The 24,757-nt window shown below is 43.8% G+C and overlaps 1 protein-coding gene across 4 annotated transcripts; it reads left to right on the top strand.

The window, feature by feature from the left end:
• Positions 1 to 1,474: 1,474 nt before the first annotated feature.
• Positions 1,475 to 24,079, top strand: RANGAP1 (Ran GTPase activating protein 1). 4 transcript variants are annotated; one of them, XM_071422986.1, is made up of 17 exons: positions 1,477 to 1,644; positions 2,243 to 2,280; positions 4,255 to 4,393; positions 5,597 to 5,724; positions 6,663 to 6,722; positions 7,379 to 7,558; positions 8,387 to 8,521; positions 9,735 to 9,893; positions 10,067 to 10,180; positions 11,670 to 11,769; positions 12,505 to 12,589; positions 12,982 to 13,129; positions 13,591 to 13,704; positions 14,023 to 14,125; positions 15,736 to 15,824; positions 17,647 to 17,768; positions 22,997 to 24,079. In XM_071422986.1, exons 3-17 carry the CDS (start codon positions 4,282 to 4,284, stop codon positions 23,064 to 23,066), a joined length of 1,719 nt encoding a protein of 572 aa, XP_071279087.1. In that variant the 5' UTR covers positions 1,477 to 1,644; positions 2,243 to 2,280; positions 4,255 to 4,281; the 3' UTR covers positions 23,067 to 24,079. The 4 variants fall into 4 exon arrangements, with proteins under 4 accessions (XP_071279089.1, XP_071279087.1, XP_071279091.1 ...); XM_071422990.1 differs by lacking the exon at positions 1,477 to 1,644 and adding an exon at positions 1,797 to 2,043; XM_071422987.1 differs by lacking the exon at positions 1,477 to 1,644 and adding an exon at positions 1,958 to 2,054.
• The last annotated feature ends 678 nt before the right edge of the window (positions 24,080 to 24,757 follow it).

Below are 24,757 nucleotides of genomic sequence, written 5' to 3'. Positions count from 1 at the left end.
CTAAACAGCAGAATAAATCCTATCTATGGCCCTCCTCAACAGCAATCTCTCCAGGTATCTGTCACCTGAAATGCCACCTACATTGGTGCCTGTAGGTTGCAGGTTGCAGAGAAGGGACAGAGGTGCTGTGCAAACCCACTGCAGTAGCAGGCAGGGCTGTGAACAGCTCACCCTGCCTCATCCCATGTACTTTTGTTTCTATACTCAGGAAGAAAATGTCCTGCACAATGTGCACACAAACCAAGGCTTTTTCCCCTCCTGAAGCAGGAATGACTTTGCACTCCAGGGTGAAAGCGACAGATGAAAGGACATAGTCCTATGCTGTGCCAGAGGAGGTTTAGGTTGGCCATTAGGAAGAATTTAGTCACAGAAAGGGTGATTGGGTATCAGGACGGGCTGTCCAGGGAGGTGGTGTTGTCACTGTCCCTTGAGGTGTTTAAGACTGGATGTGGCACTTAGTGTCATTATCTATTTGATAAGGTATTATTTGGTCATAGGTTGGACTTGATGATCTCAGAGATCTTTTCCAAGCTAACAGATTCTGTGATTCTCTGAAATGCCTTCCTTAGCAGAACCGTCTCACAGTGTGAAAAGTGCCTATTATATGGCTCTATGCAGATATTTACCATCTGTATTTTGATGTATTGATTAGTAGTGCTGTATTAACATTTTAATAATAAATGTAGTTTTGCAATTAGAAAGTAACTTTGGTAGTTAAAATAAGAACTATGTTAGTGTTTTTCTAAGAAAGGAATGAGGCACTCGCACCAGACAACAGCCACAGGACACCTAAATCTTTCAAAGAAAAGAATTTATTGCCTTCTTATCAGAAGAAACAAATTTCTTCCCGCCTTGAAGGCGCTGCTGAGATTAGAAGGAAGAAGTTGAAGATGACCAGACAGAATCCTGTATTTGAATGGAATTTATGCATCATGTACGAAGTGTATGAATATGCAACGGGCCATTGTTCTTAAGGGTTAATCCTTTGTTAGCAAGGGTCCTTTTTCGGGCTCGTGCTGCCCAGAAAAAGGTACCCGGACGTCCGTAACTCTTTGTCTTTATTGTCTCATATTGTCCTAATTCAGTTTGTCCAAATTATTATTATTCTAATTGTATTACTATTTTTATAACCACTTTATTACTATTAAACTTTTAAAATTTTAGAAACAAGTGACTGGCGTTTTTAACAATAGTAACATGAGAGTATGAACAGGAGGCCCCAGGGACATTATCTAGGCGAGGCATCACATCAGAAGGTGCTCGTGTCCCACCTGCGGGCTTGCGGAAGCTCTCCCAGCGACCCTTCCGCGAACGGGAGTTGTGAGCGTGGCCCTGCACAGCCCCCTCAGGCCCCAGCCGCGCCCGCAGCCGAGGGCAGGAACAGGACTACAGCTCCCGGCGTGCCCCGCGGCCACCGCCGCGCGCGCCCCCGCAGCCCCGCCCACGCCCGCCGTGGCGACATCGGCTGCGGCGCGGCGGTGGAGCGCGTCCCGTGACGTCCCGAGGCAGCAGCCAATCCCGGAGCGGGGAGCAGAACTGCCGGCGTTCAAATCCTCCGCCTCCCCCGCCCGCCCCTCACCCAGCGGCCCCGGCGCGGCGGCGTGAGGCTCCCGCGCCTTCCCCGGCGGCGGAACCCCCGAGCAGGTGAGGGGAGGGGAGCGGCGGCGGCGGCCGCTGCCGTTAGCGGCTTGGGAGGGGCCGTGCGTGAGCGGAGGCGATCCCGCGGGCTGACGCGCTCCTCGGCCCCGCCTGCCGGGGGCGCTCCCAGGCGCGGGCGGGGGTCCCCGCCCGTGGGTTCACGTCACGCGTGTCCGGCCGCGGCTCCCGCTCCACGCTCCCCGCGCGGGCGGGAAGGGCGATCCGGCGTTCTGGCCGTGCTCTGGCCCCGGTGCGCGGGGCGGGAGCGTGCGGCCGGCGCTCGGCTGCTCCCCTCCCGCGGGGGAAGAGAGGAGGAGAGGAGCCTTCGGGCACCCTTGGACGAGCGGGGCTGGCGGGGCGGGGACCTCGGGCTGTCACCCCGCTCTGCCAGCGCCCCGTGGCTGGGTGAGCTGCAGGTAGCCGGGATGTTGGCTGTTGGGGTCGACGAAGTGTTGTAATTAAAGTATTGAACTAACTTTTTTGATCATCAGGAAGCGTAAAGTTTCATACGAACCTTAAGTGAAAAGGAAACCAGTCTTTAGGCATTTTCAGATCTTGGTTGTGTTTGCCAAACAGACTAACTCTTCCTTTTTCCCCCCCCAAGCTTTCTCTGCGGAAGACTTAACAGTGAAGAGACCTCTGGTAGGTTGACAGTTGGGTGTGGCTGACATGTGCTATAAAACATGCTCCGGGATGTGATGCTGGATTTGTATGTTGAGATTAGGAGGTAGTCTGTGTGTAAGGTGGAGAACGACAAAGGAGGTTCAAGGGAAAGAGAAGCTGGGGGAGGATGTGAACATCTGTAAGGAAGATGATCATAGTAGAATGGAACTGATTTTTATGACTAAAGTTTTTATTTGAACTAGGTGGACAGACTAACTTCTGCAGATATTAACTTCTGTTCCTGTCTGGTAAAGCCTTTATGGTTTGGAGGATGTCCGCTTTTTCTTCCTTCTCAGTGTTGGGTTGGCAGAGGCTGGGAATGTCCATGGGTTTGGTGTCTGGGTGGTCTGGTAGGAATGGAGTCAGTTATGTGGGTTTGATGCCTTAAGTTTTAGCTTTCATATTTTTTAGATTCTGTACTGCCTTAGTGTGTAACTCTGAGCTTCATATAAAGTGTCAGCAAGTTCTCTTCACAGGGCAGTTAGGCACAGCAATCCTTTTCCAGCCTGAGAACCAGGGACACTGTTGTAGCTTCAGGCCCAAAAAGTGTAAACAACAGCAAACTGAGGAGAGCAATCTGGGAGGATGGAACTTCATAAGCTGTAATTGGAAAATTAACCCCAATATGTAAATGGACCAAAACTTAGAGTATAAGTGGGAAAACTCATGACCGGGTGTCCATCTTTGGTGGAGCCATGGCCGGGCTCTTGTACTGCCCAAGGTGTATCCTTTGAAGGCTTTTTAATAAATACCTGCTTTATTCCTTTAACACTGTCTAGCCTCTGGTCCAGGTAGCCTCGCTAGGCATCAGGTTTCTTTCTAGTGGCAGCACCTACTTGAGAGGATAGTAATCCTAGAAAAATTGTTCTTCAGCCTTGGAGATTTTCACCCCTTGTTTCCAAAAGGAATATTAAAATTAAAGAGCCCTGAAGAGAAGTCATACTCTGGGGAAGCTGGAGGCTTTACAGATGGGTATCAGAAGGAAAGTATGTGGAGGAAAAGTCAGAGTTTTTGTATAGAGGATATTTTAAAACCAGTGCTGTTGGCCTCGAATAGCTACAAGAGTGTGAAGTCACTTCTAATCAGACAGGAATGGAAGAGAACCAATTTTGTGTTGGAAGAATGGAACTTCATCCCTTCTGACATCTAAAGTCTAAGTGTGTGGTTCCTAAGCATTAGTTGTGTGTAGCCTTTTATCCCAACAGAGGCAGTGGGATAAGAAATGCACTCTGTTTATCCTGCTCAATGGATGCAGGCCAGTTCCTTCAGACAGTGATTAATATTCATTAAATAATGCTATGCAGATGCTACCAGGCATGGCTAGCTTCAAACTTGTCTCAAGGCTAGATGTTCACTAATTTATTGTAAGTGTAAGATCATCCTGTTTATTATGTGCTGAATTTGTGTGGAACATCTGAAAGGAAAGAGCACCCAGGAAGCTGAGAGAGTTTTGTATGCAGCACACACAGTGTTTTCAGCAACTCGGTGGTTCTGGAACTGTGCTGACAAGGGCACTTCTGGGAATATCACTGAAAAGGAAAAGCAACTGTGTTCATTCCAGCTTGCTAGAATGAGAGAGCAGGGGAAGCATGCAGCACATATAATTATAGGATGGAGGTTGAAATGAGAGGAATATTGCATTGTAATTGTTAATCTTGCACAAAGAGTAATGTCTTAATGTGGCCTTAATCCATAATTTTACCTTCTGTTTATTTATGAAGTATATTGTCAGTGTTGGAAGAGTCAACACCATCTGACTGGCTGGCTTTGGAATATTAATCTAGCTTAGCTGTCTTAATTGAGCTCTGGGGAAAAGTAGTAATGACATTGAAAACTCAATTAGATATCTGAGTAACAAAAACCACATGAGTGTTCAAATAAATATGGTTATTTGTATAGATTATGTATTGTAGTTTGAGAGGTTTTATGATGACCGCTTCTTTTAATTGGCAGTTCTTAACTTTCGGGAAAAGCGGGAAAATGGCATCAGAAGACATCACTAAGCTTGCTGAGTCACTTGCCAAAACCAAAGTGGGTGGTGGACAGTTGAGCTTCAAAGGCCAGAGCCTTAAACTCAACACAGCTGAAGATGGTAAGAGAAAATACCCTTGTGCTTTGAAAGCATCTCCCTGAAGTAGTCAAATCTTGTGCTAAACTTCCTGCTAATCCTGCATCGACAAGTTGTCATAACATATCTCTGATGGAGGGGTCTGTCAGCTACAGCTGCTCCTGCTAGGGATGTTTCCTCCCCTTCTGGTACCCTGCTTTCCCCTGGTGCCCTGGCAGTGCTGCAGCTGCTGTAACTGGGGTTTGGGTGCCTGGTTTGCAGGTGTTGTATTCTTGGTGTTCTCTCTAAGCGCTTTTGATAGTTACTGGGCATTAGAAGTCAGTGCTCCTTTTAAGAACAGTAAATGAGTGTATCACAGCTCTTGGAGCAAGAGGTGCATAGAGCAATGAGCTGATGTGTTAGCCTGCTGCAATAATTCACTTTCTTTCTGTCCTGTTGCTGTATGTGTGTTTCACAATAAGTCTTAGAGTGGCTGCTAATACATTTTCTCCAGATACTTATATGTATTAGATCAACATTTCTGTCATTACAAGAAAAACAGCATGTTTTTCAGAGAGGTTATTTGCTATAGTATATAGCAAATAATATATATGTAGTATATATATACTATATAGCCTTTTTTTTTTTTTTTTGCTAATGCCAAAGGTGGAGCTTTTTTCTAGATTGGTTTCGTAGTTCAAAAGCACTGAACTATGGGGAAAGGCTTGGGAACAATAGCAAGTGCCCATTGGCAGTAGAGATTGCAGCTTGCTTCTTTGCCTTGCATAGGATTACTGTAGAGCTAAATTGTTTCACCCTGATATGTTTGCTAAACAGACATTACTTCTGCCAGTCAGTGGGAACTTTTTCCTGTTGATGTGATACCAATGCTCATCAGCTTTTAACTTAGTCTCTGCACTTCTACAGCGACATTCACTCTAGCTTTTAAAGCATGTGCTGAATGGCAGAAGAATTTTATTTGGGAAGTAAAGAAACTTACTTTTGCAAATAAAAGGATGGCTATCAGAATAAAACATAGAATATAATAGAACAGTAGAATTATGAGAAGGCAGGGTGGGGAATGGGGAGTGTTCTTTCTTTACACTTCAGCTCTGTTCCCATTGCTGTTTCAGATTTTGTTCTAGCTGTTTTTGCTAGAGGTTGAGCAAGTTTTACTGGATCTCAGGGGGTTACTGTGGTAACCAAGACAATGGTTAAAAGACCAACTAGATTATCTGCTTCTTGCAGCTGAAGATGTGATCAAGCAAATTGAGGAATTTGATGGCCTGGAAGCCTTGCGCCTGGAAGGCAACACAGTGGGAGTGGAGGCAGCAAAGGTTATTGCCAAGGCCTTGGAGAAGAAAAGGGAGCTCAAGGTGAGATTCTTAAGTATCAGGTAGTCAAGGGGAAGAAATAATGTGGAAATACTGAAGGCCTGTCTAGGCTCTTCCTGCAAAAACCTGCCTTGAGTTACCTCTGAAGCTTGCTTGGTGGCTCTTCCAGGAGGAAGAACAATCTTTGGAAAATACAACATTACTTGGAGACTTTGGGATAATAGGAATACCTTCTGCATTCCTAACTTCCTGTTAGAATGCTTCCTGTGTAGAATGCTTCCAATCTTAAAGCTGGGAAGCTGTGTGAGGAATGGTCTTTATTGAAGGCAGCATCTGTAAACAAAGCCATGGCAACAAAAGACTTAAGTTCAAATGAAGCTCTCTGAAAAACTCAGTCAAATCTTCTGGAGAGTGAGTCTTCAGAGAATGTCTGAGTGGAGAGGAAATAATGGAGGAAATGCAACAGGAGGGTCATCTTTGCACAAGCTATGTTTTCCTATTGTTGCTCTAGCCTAATGTTAAGGGGATGCTGTGCTACTAGAAGCACTACACTGTCCCCTGAAGGAGAGTGGTATGAGGCATTGATATGTATTAATCACCCAAATGTGGCTTTTCAAGTAAGTTCAGATTGTTGTGCTTCATACCTTAGTAAAATCTGCATTGCTAATGTATTCCTCTGTTTCCTGTTGTTTTTTTTCAGTGGCAATTTTCTCAGTAGAAAATAATTGAAACTTGAACACAAACAAGAATTCTTGTATAATGTTTATAGTGTGGATTCCAGTTACTTTGTCCTTGCAAGTGAAGTGATTGCAATACTGGTTCCTGCAACTCTTTAGTACAACCAAATGACAACCCAAGGGAAGGGAGACAGCATTAAGCTGTCTCCAGTGATGCAAAGCATCTTGTATGTGTAGATGTTTATTACAGCTGAGTTGACCTAAATATTTTAGTGGGTTTTATCTGTATGCTTCTTATTTTAGAGGTGTCATTGGAGTGACATGTTCACAGGCAGGCTAAGGTCTGAGATCCCTCCTGCTTTGGTAAGTAAAAACTAGATCTGAGACTTCTAACTAATATAACCTCTTTTCTCACCTGTCATGCTTTTTGTGGGAGTCTGTATTTTGGTACAGAGCTGATCCTTCTTTGTGCTCTTAGCACTAAATGTCTCAGAATAGGTGAGGGGTTCTCTTCTGCTCTTCCTGTGTGAGATGGAGAGGAGTTGATTAAAGGTTAAATGTGAGTCCATGCTGGTGAAGGAGCTTTTCACTGGGAGAAACCATCTTCATGACCCAACAGATAAAGTGAGAGCTAAGCTTTTAAAGTAAATCATATGGCTATGTCTTCTAAGACCATTACAGAGCTCCTTGTCTCCTCGAGTCCTGTGCAGCCAGAACATAGCTCAACCTTGATGAAAACAGTCTTCAGCGTAGAGCAGGAAATTCACTTTGAAGAGTATTTGACTTAAAGGGATGGGATAGAGTCTTGGTAACTGCATTAGGGTTATCTTTAGCTTAATTTGTGTAACTTCCTCTCTGGATTTAGTAGTAGACTTTTATTTTCCCAAGCAGCTTTGCAGAAATGTCTTCAGAGTGGAAATTTTTTTTGCAGCATCACTGTCATACCTAGCCACTGCAGTGATGCTGTCACTAAAAGTTAATCCATTCCCTCCCTCCCACTGCCATCTGTTTCCTTACAGATCTCTTTGGGGGATGCACTCATTGCTGCTGGAGCCCAGCTGGTGGAGCTGGACCTGAGTGACAATGCCTTTGGGCCTGACGGTGTGCGGGGCTTTGAGGCTCTGCTGAAGAGCCCTGCATGCTACACCCTGCAGGAACTCAAGCTCAATAACTGTGGCATGGGCATTGGTGGTGGCAAGGTAAGGGTTATCTCCTCTTTGGGAATGAAGTTGGAAGCAATTTTTGGTGATGGCCAACTCCCCTGCTTAAGGCAGCTACAAGTACACCGGGTTCTTCAAGCTTGCTCTAGTCAGGTTTTGAATATGGAGACTTCACAAGCTCTATGAATAGCCTAGCCCAGTGTTGAACAACCCTCACAGTCAAAAAGGGAGTTTGTGTTAAAGCGGTGTTTTCTCTGCACTTTGTGTGCAGTTCTGTCTGATTCTGCCTTCTTTATACCACCTTATCTCCTTATCTTGTTCTGGCTATTTTTACACATGGATATGTCCCCCACAGCCTTTTCTTTCCAGCCTTAATCTCAGGGGTCAGTATTATCCTAGTGAGTAAAATTCTCCAGTTCTTCAATTGTCCTTGGCACCCTTTGCTGGACTTGCCCCAGTAAATCCATGTAGGAGCCTGGACACTGTGCTTGATGCATTTCACAGGGCTAAGTAGAGAAGGATCTCTACTTCTCTGAGTGCTTTTCCCCAGGGCAGCCCAGTAGAATTTCTTTGCTTCAAGTGTGTATTGGTAGCTTATGGTCAACTTCCTACCCATATAAGCTTGCCTGATTAGAAGCAAAATGTTCTTGATGGCTCAGTGTGTTTTAGTGTTGCAAAATTATCAGTTCTTGCCTGAGACCAGTGTGCAAGTGTTGTAGGTAGAGAGTTTTATTGTATACCTGTTGTAGAAACAGGTACCTGTCAGTGACGCCCAAAGTATTTCTCAAGAGGTGGATCTATGAAATACAGTAGGACTCCTGTAGAGTGATATGCTGGGGGAGTATAAGCTGCTTGTTTTATCTTTAGATATTGGCAGCTGCTCTGAAAGAGTGTCACAGGAAATCAAGTGCCCAGGGCAAACCTCTTGCTTTAAAAATATTTGTGGCTGGCAGAAATCGTCTGGAGAATGATGGTGCCACTGCCCTGGCTGAAGCCTTCGGGGTGAGTATCAAACCAGAGCTGCTTTGACAGCAAAGTGGAGCAAGGTATGATTCAGTGCTAGTGTTAAAGATGATGCACAGAGTTTGCCTCAGCTAGGAGGCAGGAGCTGCTGGTCTGTTCACCAAAGTCATGGTGCTTCTTGCTGCTGAAACTGGAATCTTCAACAAGTGGAATTAGAGTTGCTGACTGAGTGGTTTTGTGACCTGAATTTCCAAACACATAGCTAGTTGCTGTGTAAAGTAGTTACCTGAGGGAGAAATAGTCATCTCCTGAGTAATTTAATAGTCCTGTTCCTTTTCCTCTCTCTGTGCTAATGGTTGTTGACTGGCACTGGGGTGGGTATCCCAGCTTGTTCTCATGGGTGCTGCTTTACTCAGTCCTCTGGCAAAAGCAGCCTGGTGTTTTTGCTAGGATCATCTGGTCAGAGCTTGAAGTGTTGCCTGGCTTTCTCCAGCTGTCACTGGCCCACTTGCACTTTTGTGGGAGGAAAACAATTAACTGTGATTGGGGCTGTGTAATTCCCTCTTCATACTTCAGTTGTTGTTAGAAGTGACTTTGGGATTACAATGCATATTGTCAGGTATATTGACAAGGATATCACAGGTTACAGGTTGACTTTTTTTGTAAAGAACTGCCTAGATGTGATTTTGATTATTCAGTAATCATGGCAAAAATAAGACTTTTTAAATACTAGAGTTGTATAACAACAAATATCTCCCGTGATTCATGGAGAATCAAGATTGAATGGCACTACCAACATGCGATTAATTACTGTGTTACATGACATGCTGTTTAGTCCATAAACAATATTTGTACTAGGTTTCTTACATGTTTGCTTCTCAGGTCAGGGCAAAATGTAGATTTTAATTAGAAAATTAAAGTGATATTGTATGGTCTATTTCAGTGTTCTTGAACCACTGGTGAAGAACTCTTGTTTTAAGTTATTTAGAGTAGGCACATAGGACAATGATACTTGTGTCTCTTTGAATCAGAGCTTTGTATTTATCTGGCAGTTGCCATGTGTCTGTGATTTTACTTAGATTTATGATAGAATTGCTGGTAAATAATTCACTGTAGAAGAACCAATGGAGTTTTGAAACTCAAAACAATTTTAAGTAAATCTAAGAGTGGAGCAGCATACTCTTGAGCTGAAGTTGAATTGAAGCTGAATGCTCTCTAAAAGCTTTTTTTTTTTGTCTACGTCCTTTCCCAGATCATTGGGACTCTAGAAGAGGTTCATATGCCACAGAATGGAATCAACCATCCTGGCATAACAGCACTGGCACAGGCCTTTGCTATCAACCCACTGCTTAAGGTTATAAACTTGAATGACAACACCTTCACGGAGAAAGGAGCTGTGGCCATGGCAGACGTGAGTTGTTTTAAGAAATTGTTTTGGGTTTTGTCTCAAGTCTGGTTGGCATGAGCACCTTTGGCTTAGTGGAACCATGTCCTGTTGCAGTAGGAAAGATGACATTCCAGAAGGAATAGGATGTTCACTTACTTGCATGTCCACTTTCACATCTGTGCTGTCTTGCTCTGCAGACTCTGAAGGCACTCCGTCAGATTGAGGTGATCAACTTTGGGGACTGCCTGGTGCGTTCCAAGGGCGCTGTTGCTATTGCTGATGCTGTTAAAGAAGGGCTTCATAAATTAAAGGTAATGTCTGCTTGCTCTTCAGTTCTTTGCAGAAATGCCAAGTTTTCCATTTCCTATTTCTCTGTTCATTCTCCTACTGCTACTGATTACTTTAGGATAGGATTCAGTCCCATGCAGGCTCTGTGCTCACAGCTGAAACCAACAGGCTGTGCTATGGGTCAGTGGCATCCCACCATCCAGTGAGGGCTGTGCTATGTGGAGGTGTACCAGCGATCTCTTTAGTCTTTGCTTGATCTTTTTGCTGCTGTTGGCTCAACTCAGCAAGTGCTACACAAGAAATCTGATCATGGCAGTACCTGCTATTAGAACTTCCCAGAGCTTCAAGAGTGGAGACTGACATGAAGGGGACTTCATGAGCAGCTTGTCTTTTCAGCATTTCATAGCTCATACAGTTAATGCTTTTTCTTTGTTAGAGCATCAATCAAGGGTTCAAGTATTTTTATTTTTTTGGTGATACAACAGCCTCCTACATCAGTATTTGCACAGGACTTGAATCTGACAACATTCTGGATAGGCTGAAGTCAAATTTGATAACATAAGCAAACTAGGATCTTTAGAAACACCTGCCATGAGTCATAATTACCCTGAGACAGATGCTGAACATGTGATTTCCTACTCTTGCAAAGACAAAAATTAACCTAATACCTATTTGTGTGTATGAACCTGGTATAGAAAGAAGCAGGTTCTTTGTGGTTTGTGATCCCTTGCTGGGGTTTCTGCTGGTTCTACTGGAACTTGTCTTAATCTCCCAAGCAAACTTAAGTAATGGAGTATTGAGATGAACAGACAGAAGTTAAATAATTTTTTCCAGAGCAGAAATGGTTAAGGGAAAGTAGCATGAAGCAATTGCAGCTGATTCATTCTGTTCAAGGACTGCTTCCCTTCTGTTAATATTCAATCCCTTCTCAGGAAGGGATTGATTGAGCACAATGTGGAATGGTGGGGGATGGTGTCTGGCTGTTGAATTCCTTTACTTTTACTAGTCCACATGGTTTCTCTGCTGGCTGGCTCTGTCAGAAGTAGTACCACTCATGGCTTTTTTTTTTTTTTGAAGGCCTTAACATGCAACTGAGGTGTCAAAAGAAATATGCAATATGCTTAGTACAGTAGCTACCCTTCTTCTGTTAGACTTACTAGAGTGGGAGTTTTGGAGTGCTCTTGAGACCCTTGATAAGTGAAGATCTTCAGTCAGCTGGCTGCTAAGCACTGAAGTATCTGCTACCTTTTAGGTGTGCAGTGATTTGTAGGTATTTTAGAATTGCCACCTTTAATAGTGCTGCTCTTAGCCACCAGTATGTTTCAAAATTCCCCTTTTAAGTATATGAGGTTAGGAATATGTCAGGCTTTATTTTCAATTAATAACACTTCTTTTTTTGCTGGGAGCCTCTTCAAATGAGTCTTTCCAGGACACTTGTGAGGACATAAATTTTATGGATATGATAAATTTTAATAGGAATTCTGCAGACAAAATGTTCTTTTGCATTTTTAGGAACTGAATTTGTCTTTCTGTGAGATCAAGCGAGATGCTGCTCTGACTGTTGCTGAAGCTATTGAAGATAAGACAGAATTGGAGAAGTTGGATCTCAATGGTATGTAGGTTTGCTAGATCAAAATATGTGTAGTTTGATTCCAGTCAGAAACCACTAGGAAAAATGTTGACAGAACCATATATTCTAGTCTTGCAATTGTCAGCATATAAAAACCAGTACTCAGTAGCTGAACTTGCATCACCTTGGGACAGGAAATGGTTAGATATTGAAAGTTTTCTTAAACCATGAACTCAGTTAATTGGTAAGCATTTTTGGTACATCTGATAAGGTGGAGAGATTAGGCTGATACCTATACCTTAATAATTAAGAGTTTTCAGTAAAACTCTTAATTATTCAGTCGTATCTCAGATACTTCATACTTGGAAACAAAAACCTTTTGTGCAGCTCTGCAGAAGAGTGTGAGAACTTTGCCTTTGGCTTTTGGTTTTCATACCTTGGGTCACTGCATTTAACTGGTTCTGTGCTGTGTGCCCTTGTTTTAGAATCACTAAGAACAAGAGCTATTTAGAGAAATAACAGCAAGTCTCTCAAACTCTGAAGCATTAGGGGATTTTCATCTCCAACCATTGTGTAATGCTGCTGAAATTTGTTAAACAATCATTTGATTCTGTCTGATAAGTGCAGTTTGTGTTGCTGCCTCTAAGGTGCTGTGCAGAAATGGCATGTAACTGTTTGATTTCAGAAACAAGAGATAGACAAGAATATACAGCTAAGTCCTCAAGAACAAACTTGTGTGCATCTGTCAAGTCCACTCCCTTTCCTCTGTCAACCTAGGTAACTGTCTGGGAGAAGAGGTGTGTGAGCAGCTCCATGAGATCCTTGAAGGCTTCAATATGGCATCAGTGCTGGGATCTTTGAGGTAGGCATGGTACCAGAGTTTAAATCACAAGTTTTCTGACAATTTTCATCAACACTTTCATTGACCTATCTCATTTTAAAATAAGAACTCTCTCATTGCTGGTGGATGTGGATCTGAGTGTGGAGCACATCCAAGGATGTGTCTTAAACTTGTTTTGTTTTCATTGATGGACTTACCTCAGCATAAGTAACTGATTGTGTTTGGTCTTTTCTTGCTGTTCTCAGCTGGGTGACTGATGTCTGAGTGTCCTCTTGGTGTGTTGTAGGTGGGATGTGCTTCTTGCAGTAGGACTTTGAGGAGAGGCTGCTCTTTTTTTCTTGAACAGTTTTGAGTTCCAGTGTACAGGAATTCCAGGTGTGTAATTAATGGAATGTGTAACATTCTAACCTTAGTGATGATGAAGGGGAGGAGGATGATGAGGAGGAGGAGGAGGAAGATGAAGATGAGGAGGAGGAAGAGGAGGAGGAACAGCAACAGCTGAAGGAGAGAGGAGCAGAAGAGCAGGAGTCACTGACTCCTAAGAAGATAATTGATTCACAGGTAAGCTTACTGCCAGATGGATTTTGGTTTCATCAGCTGGAGAAGAGTAAAGGAGGAAATGAGTCTGTGAAGTCTGAACTTGAAGTGCTGACAGGCAGTCACATTCCTGCATGGGCTGGCACTATTGCACCAGGGAGACAACATTCAGGAAATAAAATGGATCAGTTAAAAGTGTGTTTTGTTAAAGTGGGCCTGTTGTACACCTGCATGGAGGGAAGGGCTGAGTAGTGGTGGTAACAAGTCTTCCATGATCAGAAATGGTGGGGACCTTGTACATGCAGTGCCATCCCCTCATGCTAGCATATCCTGGCCACTTCAGCTCTGGGCTTAGGTCAGCCTCAGGCTGTTTCCAAACAGGTTCTGTCCTGGTATAGCTGTACCCTAAGCTGTCCCATCTGCTTTTGCTGAACCAATTTATTTACTCCCAAGAATAAACTTGAGATGGATTCCACCCGTTTCAGGCTTCAACTCCAGTGCCATCTCCTCCTGTGGATGTTGCCACGTTCCTTGCTTTCCCATCACCAGAGAAGCTGCTGCGACTAGGACCAAAGTGCTCTGTGCTGATAGCTCAGCAGGTGGGTGAGCTGGTGCTTCTCTGGGCTTGATTTTTTCTCTCAAAATTGTTTAATTGCCGGAGATGATAACTTGACCTAGATTTGCATCTTTAGTGATCCCAAAGAACCTTATGGAAGCAAATGATGCAGATAATGCTTAAACTGGCATCAGAGCTTCTACATAAAATAATAGTGTTTGTGTTGCTTGTGCCTTGTGACAGGGCCAAGGCAAAGCTGATTTCAGTCAGCTGAAGAGCAATTCTTTCCACAGCCCTAGTAGAGACCCATGTTGTGTCACTGTCTAGCAGTTAACTGATCTCTATTTTTTTCCTCTTTCAGACAGATATCTCTGATGTAGAGAAAGTAGTTACAACCCTCCTAAGGATATCCTCAGTCTTCAAAGATGAGGCCCCAGTGAAAACAGCAGTGCATGAAACAACAGGTGATTGGCCTTTCTTCACTTTGTGGTGTGACCTGGTTCAGTGCCACAGGTGCCACTGCAAGGTGCACAAGGCCCCTCTGAGCTGGGCCATTTGGCCTTTTGTCCCTGGCAGATAACAAAGTTCCAAGCTGTGCCCTGCTGTTGTGTAGAGTGGAAGATTCATTATGAACCTGGCATATTTTGTGGTGCCAAAGCCTGTCTCTGTTGTAGTGGCCCAATGCTGCCCTTACTGCATCTTCTTGATGCTGGGCTGTCCATAGCCAGTAGTTCTGTGTTTTAAGGCCAGTTACCTTTACAAGGCTGTTTATTTAAAAAGTGTTTTGCAGGAAGTGCCTCCCTAGTGTAGTATTATGAGATTGTAAAGAGAGACCTCCTAGTTGATGTCTCGTATCTTTAATTTCTTCAGGAAGCAGAGATTTCCAACATGGGGCAAGACACAGAAACCAATCTTCAAAGAAAGGACCATTTCTCACACTATATTGGAGTAGTAGTTTGGGTTAGGTCTGATTAATCTGTAGACTACTAGTATATCCCTTCATGGTTTTGTTTGGAAATGGGAATTTCCAAATAGTCCTGGGCATTTGACCACTGCCTTTCATTTTTTTCCAATCTCCCAGCAATTCAGTTCTCCCACACATGAGCTACCCATCATCATTGTTCAAAAGAATTGGATCAATTATTTTGAAGACCACTTCAAGTGGTGTACTGTGCATTTCCCTAGTTTGGTATTCGCAGACTTGGTGAAACTGTTTTACAAAGAGTAACACAATAGCTCTCTGCAGTTGGTTATGGGTTGAATCAGTGAAAAATACAGGTGGTCTCCAGTAAAAAATGGAACAAAGGATATTAGTGTTGTCTTGAGTTTGTTTGTTTACATATTTATTCCTGCTTCTTCAGGAAAGGTAGAACCTGGCAATTACTTTCTTTCCATAAAAGCAGCCATCAGCTGACAGTGAAGGCCCTGGTTAATGTCTGGCACTGTTCTACAGCCACTCCAGTGAATTCTGCCCATTCTAAGAAAACAGAATTGTCAGAGGTCAAAAATGGGTTACCTTGCTACCTTGTACGCATGAGAGATTAAAGCACTGGTTTGCCCATTGTTTGTGGCATAGCATTGGTCCTGAGGGAGCCCAGAAAACAGCTGAACAAACTTTCTCATTGTGTTCTCTCATTGTTTGTGGTTTCAAATGAAAGGTGAATTGTTGCTGGCCTTTAAGAAGTCAAGGCTCTGCCTCTTGATGAGCTCTAGCTCATCTGCTCATGTTTATATGCATGTTTATATGTATGTATGCTCAAATGCACTGAGCAGAGCAGCTGGTGGTGTACAGGACTGGGGGGGTATTGCATGTGAAGCTTGGCAGTGTGGGAATTCTCATGTGGGCTTTGTGTGTTTTGCTGGATGTTTTAAATGTTTTTTCCTCTTTATACTTAAGGGGTTTTACCTGTCTTAATGTTTCAAAGCTTACAGCTACAGAGACAAATGAAATCTTAACAGATACTGTATCACAAAACTGATTTAACAGCTGAGTTTCTGTATGATCTATTTTAATCCTGAAATCCATGAATGTCCTTTTTTTGTGTTGATTAAACTAATGTGCTTATCTCTTTAGATGCCTTGATGAAAAAAGCCTTCAGTTCTGCCACATTTAATTCAGATGCATTCATCTCAAACCTCTTGGTCCACATGGGACTGCTGAAGGTGAGAAAGCAGGAAAGAGTTAAGTCATGGTCTGTTTAGGCTGTTGAAGGCCAGACTGGCAGGATTTTGGGTAATTATGTTGCCATGGAAGCAGCTGGGTGCCTGTGCATGCCTGATGCCCAGGGACAATGGAAGTCTGCAATTTGCAGTTTCTGCTGGACCTGCAAGGTTGCATTAGGATGAAGGATGTCTCGTTTTTGTACCTCTCCTGCTTAATGTGCTCTGCATTTTCAGTCATTCCCTGAAGGTAGGGAGGCTCAGGTAGGGCAGTAATGCTGCTGCTGGACTGTGGTGTCTATAAAAGCCATGTCAATGTTAGTAGTTATTGGGGTCCTTTAGGGCATTTCTTGAGACCATGTCTCAAAAATGTGTATCATCTACTCATGCCAGATCAGTGGCATTCAACTTCATGCTTTGGAGACTCTTTGCCAAATGTTAGTGTTAAGTAATTAGTTGCAAGGAATAAACTCATTGTGAGAAGATGGAGGGTCAGTAGGAAGCCTGTGATTTTCATAGAATTAGTAGCTTTATTTTCAGTGAGGTGACCGTGGAGTGGTTCTCTCTGCAAAGCCTTAAACACCTTTGCCTGCTTGAGCTACAAGGGCTAGTGTTTCTCACTGCCTTAAGGCCTGGAAGCTGGGAATATAAGCTTGGACTAAGACAATTCTAAACTACAGAAAAGCCATAAGCTGTTACAGCAGCCTGCTATTAAGCAGGTTTATGAATGTCCTTCTGGTAGTATCCAACTTGGTGTTCAGACCCTCACTGACATGCGTGGCTATGACTTCATTTCCTAAAAATCAGTTTTGCCTCTCCCTATATTCATTGCATACTGGACCTGCACTGAGCTTCCCACTCCCAGAAAGGCCAGTGGAACCAAGGTGGCATTTGGTTCTGCAGAATGCCTGTTATGAGCACTGCCACCTACCTCTTGCCCATATGGAAAATAGCAATAAGCATGAGGCACAAAGCACAAACCTGTGCTCCTGAAGAATTCTTTCAGGCTGGGAAGTGGCACTGAGGATAAAGCCCAGGAGGATCAGCCTGCTGATTCACATCTGTGATGTGCCTAATTCATCCCCAGTCCCCTGCATGTGGAGAAGGGGCATACTCCATTTTCAGTCCTGTGTAGCTGGAAGCATGTGAGCAACAGATATTCTTAATAGTGTGAACTCCAAGGTCATACAGCAGGAACACAGGTCTGGGCCCTGTTTGCAGAGTGAGGAGTTTTGTTGAAATGCCAGTAGAGAAATAAATCAAAACAATGTAAGATTTGGGACGTGCAGGGTAACATCACATTAGGAGTAAGAATAACTTAAGCATCATGTAAGCAAGGGGGGTGGCTGTTGGCCTTATCTGGTACATAACTGTGAGACCAGTTCTGGGAACACTGCATCATGTTCTGGAGGGAGCCTGTCAAAGAGCTGGAGGTGGTATAAAAATGAGCTACAGAATAATACAATAAAAATTGTTAAGGCAACTGAATTCTTTATGGACTGAAGTCTGGTGAAATTCCTCAGGAGAGCACTTTGACACAGAGCCTCTGAGAAGGTGTGGCTGTTTCACTTGCAGGTTCACTACTTCCCTTTCCCTATTAGTACTACTGTCAGTTGATAAGTACTAGAATGTTCTTGATGCATTATTTCAGGTGCTGGGAGACTATGGGATTGGCTGCCTTTGTCTTGTACTTAATCTAGTGACCAGCTTTCTCTCCTGCAACATGTGGGAGCACTTCATTCAGAAGAGAATTCCTTGTCTGTGAATTGCAGTGGTTAAATCAAATCCCCTTTGTCTGATGTCTGATTTCTTGTCCATTTCTCAGAGTGAAGAGAAGATCAAAACTGTACCAAGCCTCTATGGTATTCTTATGACCTTAAACCATATGGTCCAGCAGGATTATTTCCCTAAATCCCTGGCCCCAGTTCTCTCAGCTTTTGTTACAAAGTGAGTATTGTATTTGCCATGCAGTCTTCTCTGTGGGAGCTTGTGCAACTCTTTGAGGGTTAATATCTACATGTAAGCTATTGTGAAAGCCCACTGAATGTCTGTTCTGAAAGTGAGAATTAACAGTTTAATAGGCCTCTATTTTATCTTGTTTACCGCAGTATGTGAGGTTCAGAGTTAAAAAAAAAACTCCTAAAGAAGGAAAAGTGGGAAGTTGGCTTTGCAAGGAAGTGGCTCTGAAGGAGAGACTGCTAATGCCTCTCACAGAAGAGCTGTTTTGAGCTTAAGGAAACCTGCTGGGTTTCTGGCCACTGCATGAGTGAACTGTGCATACACTGGATCTAAGTATGCCCTCCAAGTCCTCCTTCAGAGTTCAGAGGGTCAGCAGAGCTCTGCCAGAGTTGTCATGCTGTGTGACACTGAACACCAGCAGATGAAAACTGCAAAACACAAAGACTGAATTTGTTTTTAAATGGAACTTCCTACTGTGACAGCAACAAAGCTAGTGATTTTTCTGAGAACTGAATGGGGAGCATAAGTACTGAAGAAGTTACTTTTACTGACTGCCTGTACTGTATGTTGTTACATCCACAAGAGGTATAGAACCAACCCCTGCCCCCACCAGCTTTAGCTTTTTTGATGTCTTAAATGGCTATGGAAACCATATCTCTACTGAATTAAATTAGTGTCAACTTCAGTATTGATATTTAGGGGGAAAACCCCCACCAAACAAATTTACAATAGGATTGCACACCACTGTTCAACAGTCAGAGGAGAAGCAGTCCAAAAATGTTACCCAGGCAAAACAGCAGAGGCCTGAAATCTGTTTGGAGCTTGGTGGCTGGCTCAGCATGGACCATGTGCTGCGTAGGGTGAGAGCAGGTGCCAGAATGAGGCTTAAGCCTTCCTGAATTTCATGGTATAAGGGTTGGCAGAGCTGCTGAGGATCCCTTGCTGGTGAAAGGTGGAGGCATCCGACAGTTGTGGTTAGTATGAAACATGGACAGTAGGAATGCAGTCAGATACTGCTAATCTGTCTTGGTCCTACTGGGCTTGGAAGCTGGCCAGTTGTGATGGGGGGAAAGAATTTTTCCAAGCATTGGTGTGGCTGAAGCTGTCAAAACTGATAGGGACACAAACCATACTAATGTCAGCTTTGGAAAATAAAGCATCTTGTTTACACATGTGCAAATGCTAACTGGAGGCCCTTCTTGTGGAACACTTCACCTGCTGCCTCCTCTCTTTGCGTTGATCAGGTTAAGGCACTTAACCTTGCCAGTGACCATGTGCTTTGCCAACTGAACAAGTATTCCTCCAACTCAATCATTATAGGTTTAAGCAAGTACCAGGACTTGCCATATCACTGAATTTCTGTTCTTTCCTACACTGATGCCTTGCTCTTGCTTATTGATCAAGCCCCAGCCCTCAAAATGGAATTTAAGTTGCTGCAAGCTGAGAGTACAGGAGAAAAACAATTAGGACAGTCAAATGCCCCGAACCAAAGTCTATGTCAGGTAGCAAGGCCCAGAGTAGCCTCTTAATTCTAAGTGTCCTAACACATTTTGTTCAGAAAAGACACTTGTCTCCCCTCTTCCTATATATGTGCATGTAGGCTTTTCTCAAAAAAATGTTTTTAAGCTGTAGCTGATAAAATAAAGAGTAAAATTTGGGTCTTTATGAATTCATCAACAACAACCCTATTGAAGCCAGAGCCAGCATTTCACTGCAAGAACAAGAGGGGAGAGTCTCTTGGTGGAAGGTTCAGACTGTTCATAGGCTCTGTAGAAGCCGAGTGAGAGCTGAGAGCCTCCCTTAGTGAAAGGCAGATCTTCCTGCCTTCCAATGGTACGGACCAGTGCTAATCCAAGCCTCCACTGGCCCTGGTGCTATGAAATGCTTGGAGCTGAGGTTTGCTGCTTTACAAACTTGTTGCAAGCTGTGATTTTATAGGGAAGCTTTTGTCCTGTGCTGCATAATGAAGTTCATACTAGATACAAGCAGTCTATCTCTGTTATATGAACATAGGCCTTTCCCTTAAGGGAACAAGGACAACAGCTCTTAAATCTGTGCCTGGGTAAATGTAAACAGTTCAAGAACCCCCCAGTCCAGTTTAAAACAGCCTGGTGTGGTTTCACCCCAGCTGCCACCAAAGCCCCATACAGCCATTTACTCTCAGCCCAAGGGGCTGGGGAAGAGCAGGGAAAGACTGAAAGTGGGCAAATGGGGCTTGATGTGAAGGTGGGTTAATAGGTAAAGCAAAAGCTGCATCTGCAAGCAAAGCACAACAAGGAATTAATTTATCACTTCCACCACCTCCAGGAAAGCTCCATCATAGCTTCTTCCTTCTGCTTTATCTGATGAGCATGATGCCATGTGCTATGGACTATCCCTTTGGACAGCTGGGGTCAGCTGTCCTGGCTGTCCCCTCTGGCTTCTTGTGCACCCCTGGCCTGCTTGCTGCTGGGCTGGGGTGAGAAACAAAGTGTCTTGATGCTGTGTGAGCCCTGCTCAGCAGCAGCTGAAACATCCCTGTGTTAGCAGCACTGCTTCCAGCACAAATCCAAAACACAGCCCCTCCTGTGAAGAAAATTATCCCAGCCAACACCAACACACGGCTTCTCAATTAACCTCTATTCCTTGTCTCTTCTTGGAATTCAGTCAGAATAAAATTGCAATCTTAAAATTAAACCTCTGCCTGGTTAACCTAGTAATGTTCAAAACTCATCTGGCCTCTGTTTCTGCAACAAATCCAATTCCACTCTGTCAAACCTGTGATTCCTTCACTTGCAGAAAACTAATGTGCATTTTTGTGGTATTTTCTATTTTTCTTTTCTCCTTTTGGTATGCAGTTAGATCTTCTGGGCTTTTAGAGCTGTAAAATTCTTGTAGCTGCCTAGGCCAGAGCTCTGCTGTCTTTCACTGCACGGGGCTTCTGGAACAGGCACTTACCTCCTTCCTTTTGTGACAATTTGTTGTTGTAGGCAGTGTTCTCTATTCAATAATAATTACAGAATTTTGGATACAGACTGTAAACAGCATCCATCTTACTCTGCTTGCTGTCAAGCCTTATTTGGGTTTTTTGGACGCAAGAGGGTGCTGTGAATCCACATGTGCTTTTCCATAATTTTTTAAGTGGAAATACTGAAAGTATGTGGATGTCTGCCTGCCCACCTGTGACTTGCTGGAGGTGATGGGTTTGTGTTTGGTTGGTTTTTTGGGGTATTTTTTTTAATGTTGCTCTTTGCTGTTGAATTGCATCACATCACTGGTCTCTTCCAACAGTCTGTAGCATAGAGGGGCAGGCTGGTAACTCCACAGCAAATAAGGAGAATTTTATGGCTAGAGGAGGCTTAGTGTCAAGAGAGGGGGCTGAGGGATCTTGTCTGATCAACATCAGTGGTCCAGGTTCTCTAGTTCCAAAAATGGGCAGCTGCCTGGATGGAACCAGCTCCCTCATTGCAAAAAGGGCTGGGTCTTCCAGAGATGAGGGCTGAAATATATCTCCAGCACTTTGAAGATCAGCTCCAAGCTGTGATTCTGGGACACTGTGTGTTCAGTATGAATGGTCCTGGGGGGGAATAAAAAGGGTTAAGTCTTCTCCAGGATGTGCTTCTGTTAAAGAGCAGCAGCCATGGAGTGAAGTACCAAACAACCTCTGCAGCTCTTGGTTGTGCTCTACACCTGGAGGTGAACTCCTTGCTCCTTCCTAGAAATTCCTCTCTTTATTTCAGCTCACCCCTTTCCCCAAATTGAGTAGGCTTCACAGCTGTGCATTGTTAAAGGTTATTTTGCTGAGGTGAGGTGGGAGAGAGGTAAAATGAATGATTTCTATTCTCAGAACAGTGGAAAATATTGGATTAAAATTCTTTGGAGGAAGTTCCCTAATGGATGGATTGAGACTGGTAAAAGTTTCAGTGATGCTGAGCCAGCAATTAGCCTGCAGAAACAGAAATATACATTACTGGGAGGCAATGGAAACGTTACAGAAATTTAGCCTCATGTTAACCCTGCTGTGAGTGTATTTCCATGGTTTAATTTCAGGGAGCAGGTTATTCTGTGTAAATCTGACTTAGCTATTGCAACCTCTGTCTTGGGCCCTTTCAGGTGATGTTCTGCATGTTCTGTGGGCTGTTTGTAAGGCGCCCTGAAAGGTGACCCTGTTGCATTTTTCCCAGCCTGGAAATGAAACTTGAGATAATTTTAGTAAGGAGGTAATATAAAAGGGGATCTTTATTTGAAGACCTCCAGAGGCAGTTATGGAAAGATGTCCACAAAAGTCCATCCCCCCAGGGGTGAGTACATTTCATAGGTTTTAGAAAACTAGCATATTTGATAATAAGCACCAATTAGGAGGACAAGTGGTGATGCAATTCCCCCCAGGTTAAGCCCCTTCTCTGGAACCTCCCCCTTCAGCACTGGCTGTACTTTGTCCATGAAAATTTATCTTGGTTCCCAGGAAGAACCAAGATAGTATGGAGCCTTGTACCTCCTGAGGCTTCGAGCTCTGGAATTTGTTTTGTCTTTCTGCTTAAGGAAAGGCTATGGAAAAGTACTGGGAAAACTGGTCACTAATACAATAGACCACAGAGCTGCAAATGCATGTGTGAAGATTACAGAGAACATAGAAAAAAAGGCAAAACATAAACAGCGTCAGCCCAGCAAAGCCAGTCAGGTGTTACTTGACATCAGGGAAGAGTAACAGAAGGTTATGCTGCCTCTTTTAAAGACTTTAAAAGTCCTGAGACCAAAGTCATCATTGGATAGCTAGCAGATGACTTGGTGAGAAAAGATTGGAGTGCTCACAGGATCATCTCCTCTGTTTTGGGGCTCTAAACAGTGAAACTTTATGGGAAAAACCCTTTGCCAGAAGAGAGGGAAGGGGGTTTCCACCTCCATCATTCTACCCAGAATGAGACACTGGGCTGCAGAGATAAAAGTCAGTAGCAGATTGTTTATAGTTATGGAAATAAATGTTCTGATTCTTGGCCATTGGCTTCCTGACTTGGACTCTCAGGAGAGAGTTTTCCACAGCAGGCTCTGAATGGCAAGCAGAGATCTGGGCAGCAGTGATGGAATGGTATTGGAAAAGGTAACAGGGCAAAATCTGCAGGTTTTGGGGCATACACATCCAATGCATTGGAAACAGTGTTTATTTGCTTAGTCAAAGGCAGACACAAAGCCATTCTTAAATTCAGTACTTTAAATTTCTCTCTCCCTTCTTTCCACAGACCCAACCGTGCTCTTGACTCCTGTTCATTTGCTCGCCACATGCTCTTACAGACCCTCCACCAGCTGTAGGAGACCAGAGTTGCCCTTCCTTCCTTCCTTCCCCATGGGACTGCCATCAGCAGAGAACTCGGAGCTGCATAGTGGGAGAGGATCCCAGAGCCCATACAGACATGCTGTCCTTTTTTTCCCCCTGTAGGATATCTGTCCTTCCTTCTGCTTTCATAAACTTGAACAAATCCCGCTGCATTGTCTTCCTACTCCTCTTGAAGTGATTCCCTGGTCTGTAGGGCAGGTGCTTACGCTAAAATAAGTCTGTACTGCTGTGAGCTCAGCATGAATTGAAGAGTTCTCCATTTTGGTTGCATTGCCAAGGATGCCAAGACTAACACGGGGCCCAGAAGAGCTCTCATCTGGATCAACCCAGTTGGGCATTCTGTTTTATTGGACTTTGACTCCTGCCTTATAGCATTTAGCACTGTGCCAGAGGGAGGCTGTGCTGCTGCTGCCCTGCTTCTCTGAGCCACAGGGGTGAGGTGTGATCCCCTTTGGTTCTTCTTCCAAGTCTGTTGTCAAAGGCAGTGTGTGGCTGATTTTTATTTTAATATCCTCTTCCCCTTCTGCTGTGGCTTGGAGTATTTGTGTAGTGTGGTTGATCCTGGTGGCCATTGCTTAAAGGAATGAACATATTTTATTGTAAATTTTTTTTTGCCATTGCCTGTGGTGTTTATTCTTCCTGCCCTTTTCCTTCTCACCCTAATTAAATAGGCTTGGTTTGGAAATGAATATAATCCATGAAATCCCTGTGGAATGTGTCCCTTTCTCTTCCCTTTGCCAAAACACTGGGTCTGTGTACACTGTTCACATGTTTAAAAGCCAAGCACATGTAAAAATATGGAGAGAGAAGGCTGTGCTTTTCTCTTGGACTGAACAAGTAGCAGCAGATGCCCCTAAATCTGTCTGGAGGATTGTCCATGTGTCCATACAGCCCTGTGAGCCACCATGACATTCCTCCATACAACTTACAAATGTTTATGTCAATTGCCTGAAAAGTTATGTAAATAAATATTAACTCCACAGCCTTATCATCATTTCTAAAGCCTACACTGGGATTTGGAAGCCTATTTTGCAGCTTTATGTGATTGCAGAGTTTGCAGTGGAACACAAAATGGGACTGGAATGGAGCCTGGTTTGTGTGAGGAGAGAGGCACCAGTCAAGGACCAGCCAAGCTATCGAGTCACAAACCTTGTTTGTGCAGCACCCCATCTCTTCTCTTGGTGGTCTCCTGCTCCTGTCCAAAACGGGAACGTGGCAGAGGAGCACATTTCCCTCCAGGCATCTTCAAATTCCTATTTAGCACAGTCTAAACAGGAAAAGCAGTGCCAACACTTATTAGCAGTAGCCTGCTACTCAGCTCTAAGTAGTGTGAGGCAAACATTGAACTTGTTACTGTCCCACATTCCCAGAATGAGGTAAATTCAAGCCCTTCATCTCATTGGCTAAAAAACCAGGCTGGGATTCACAGGAATATCCACAGGAACCTGGAAATGTTAAGAATGATTGGATTGAAAACTTCATCACAAATCTTTCTGGTGTGACCTCATGCACAGCCAAGATTTGGCCAGCCCATGTCTTGCTGGATTTCCCTCTGGAAAGCTGTGACTTGATGCTCTGACCATTTGAATGCTGATTTTTTTCTCTGCCTCTTATCAAATTGCATGGAGTAGTTCTTGAATTTTGCAGTGGTTGTGAGAAAATAAAT

This window comes from Agelaius tricolor, unplaced genomic scaffold (assembly GCF_023055355.1).
Source record: "Agelaius tricolor isolate 1412-34295 unplaced genomic scaffold, bAgeTri1.0.p SCAF_3, whole genome shotgun sequence".
NCBI lineage: Eukaryota > Metazoa > Chordata > Aves > Passeriformes > Icteridae > Agelaius > Agelaius tricolor.
This window is presented reverse-complemented; position numbering and strand designations above follow the sequence as displayed.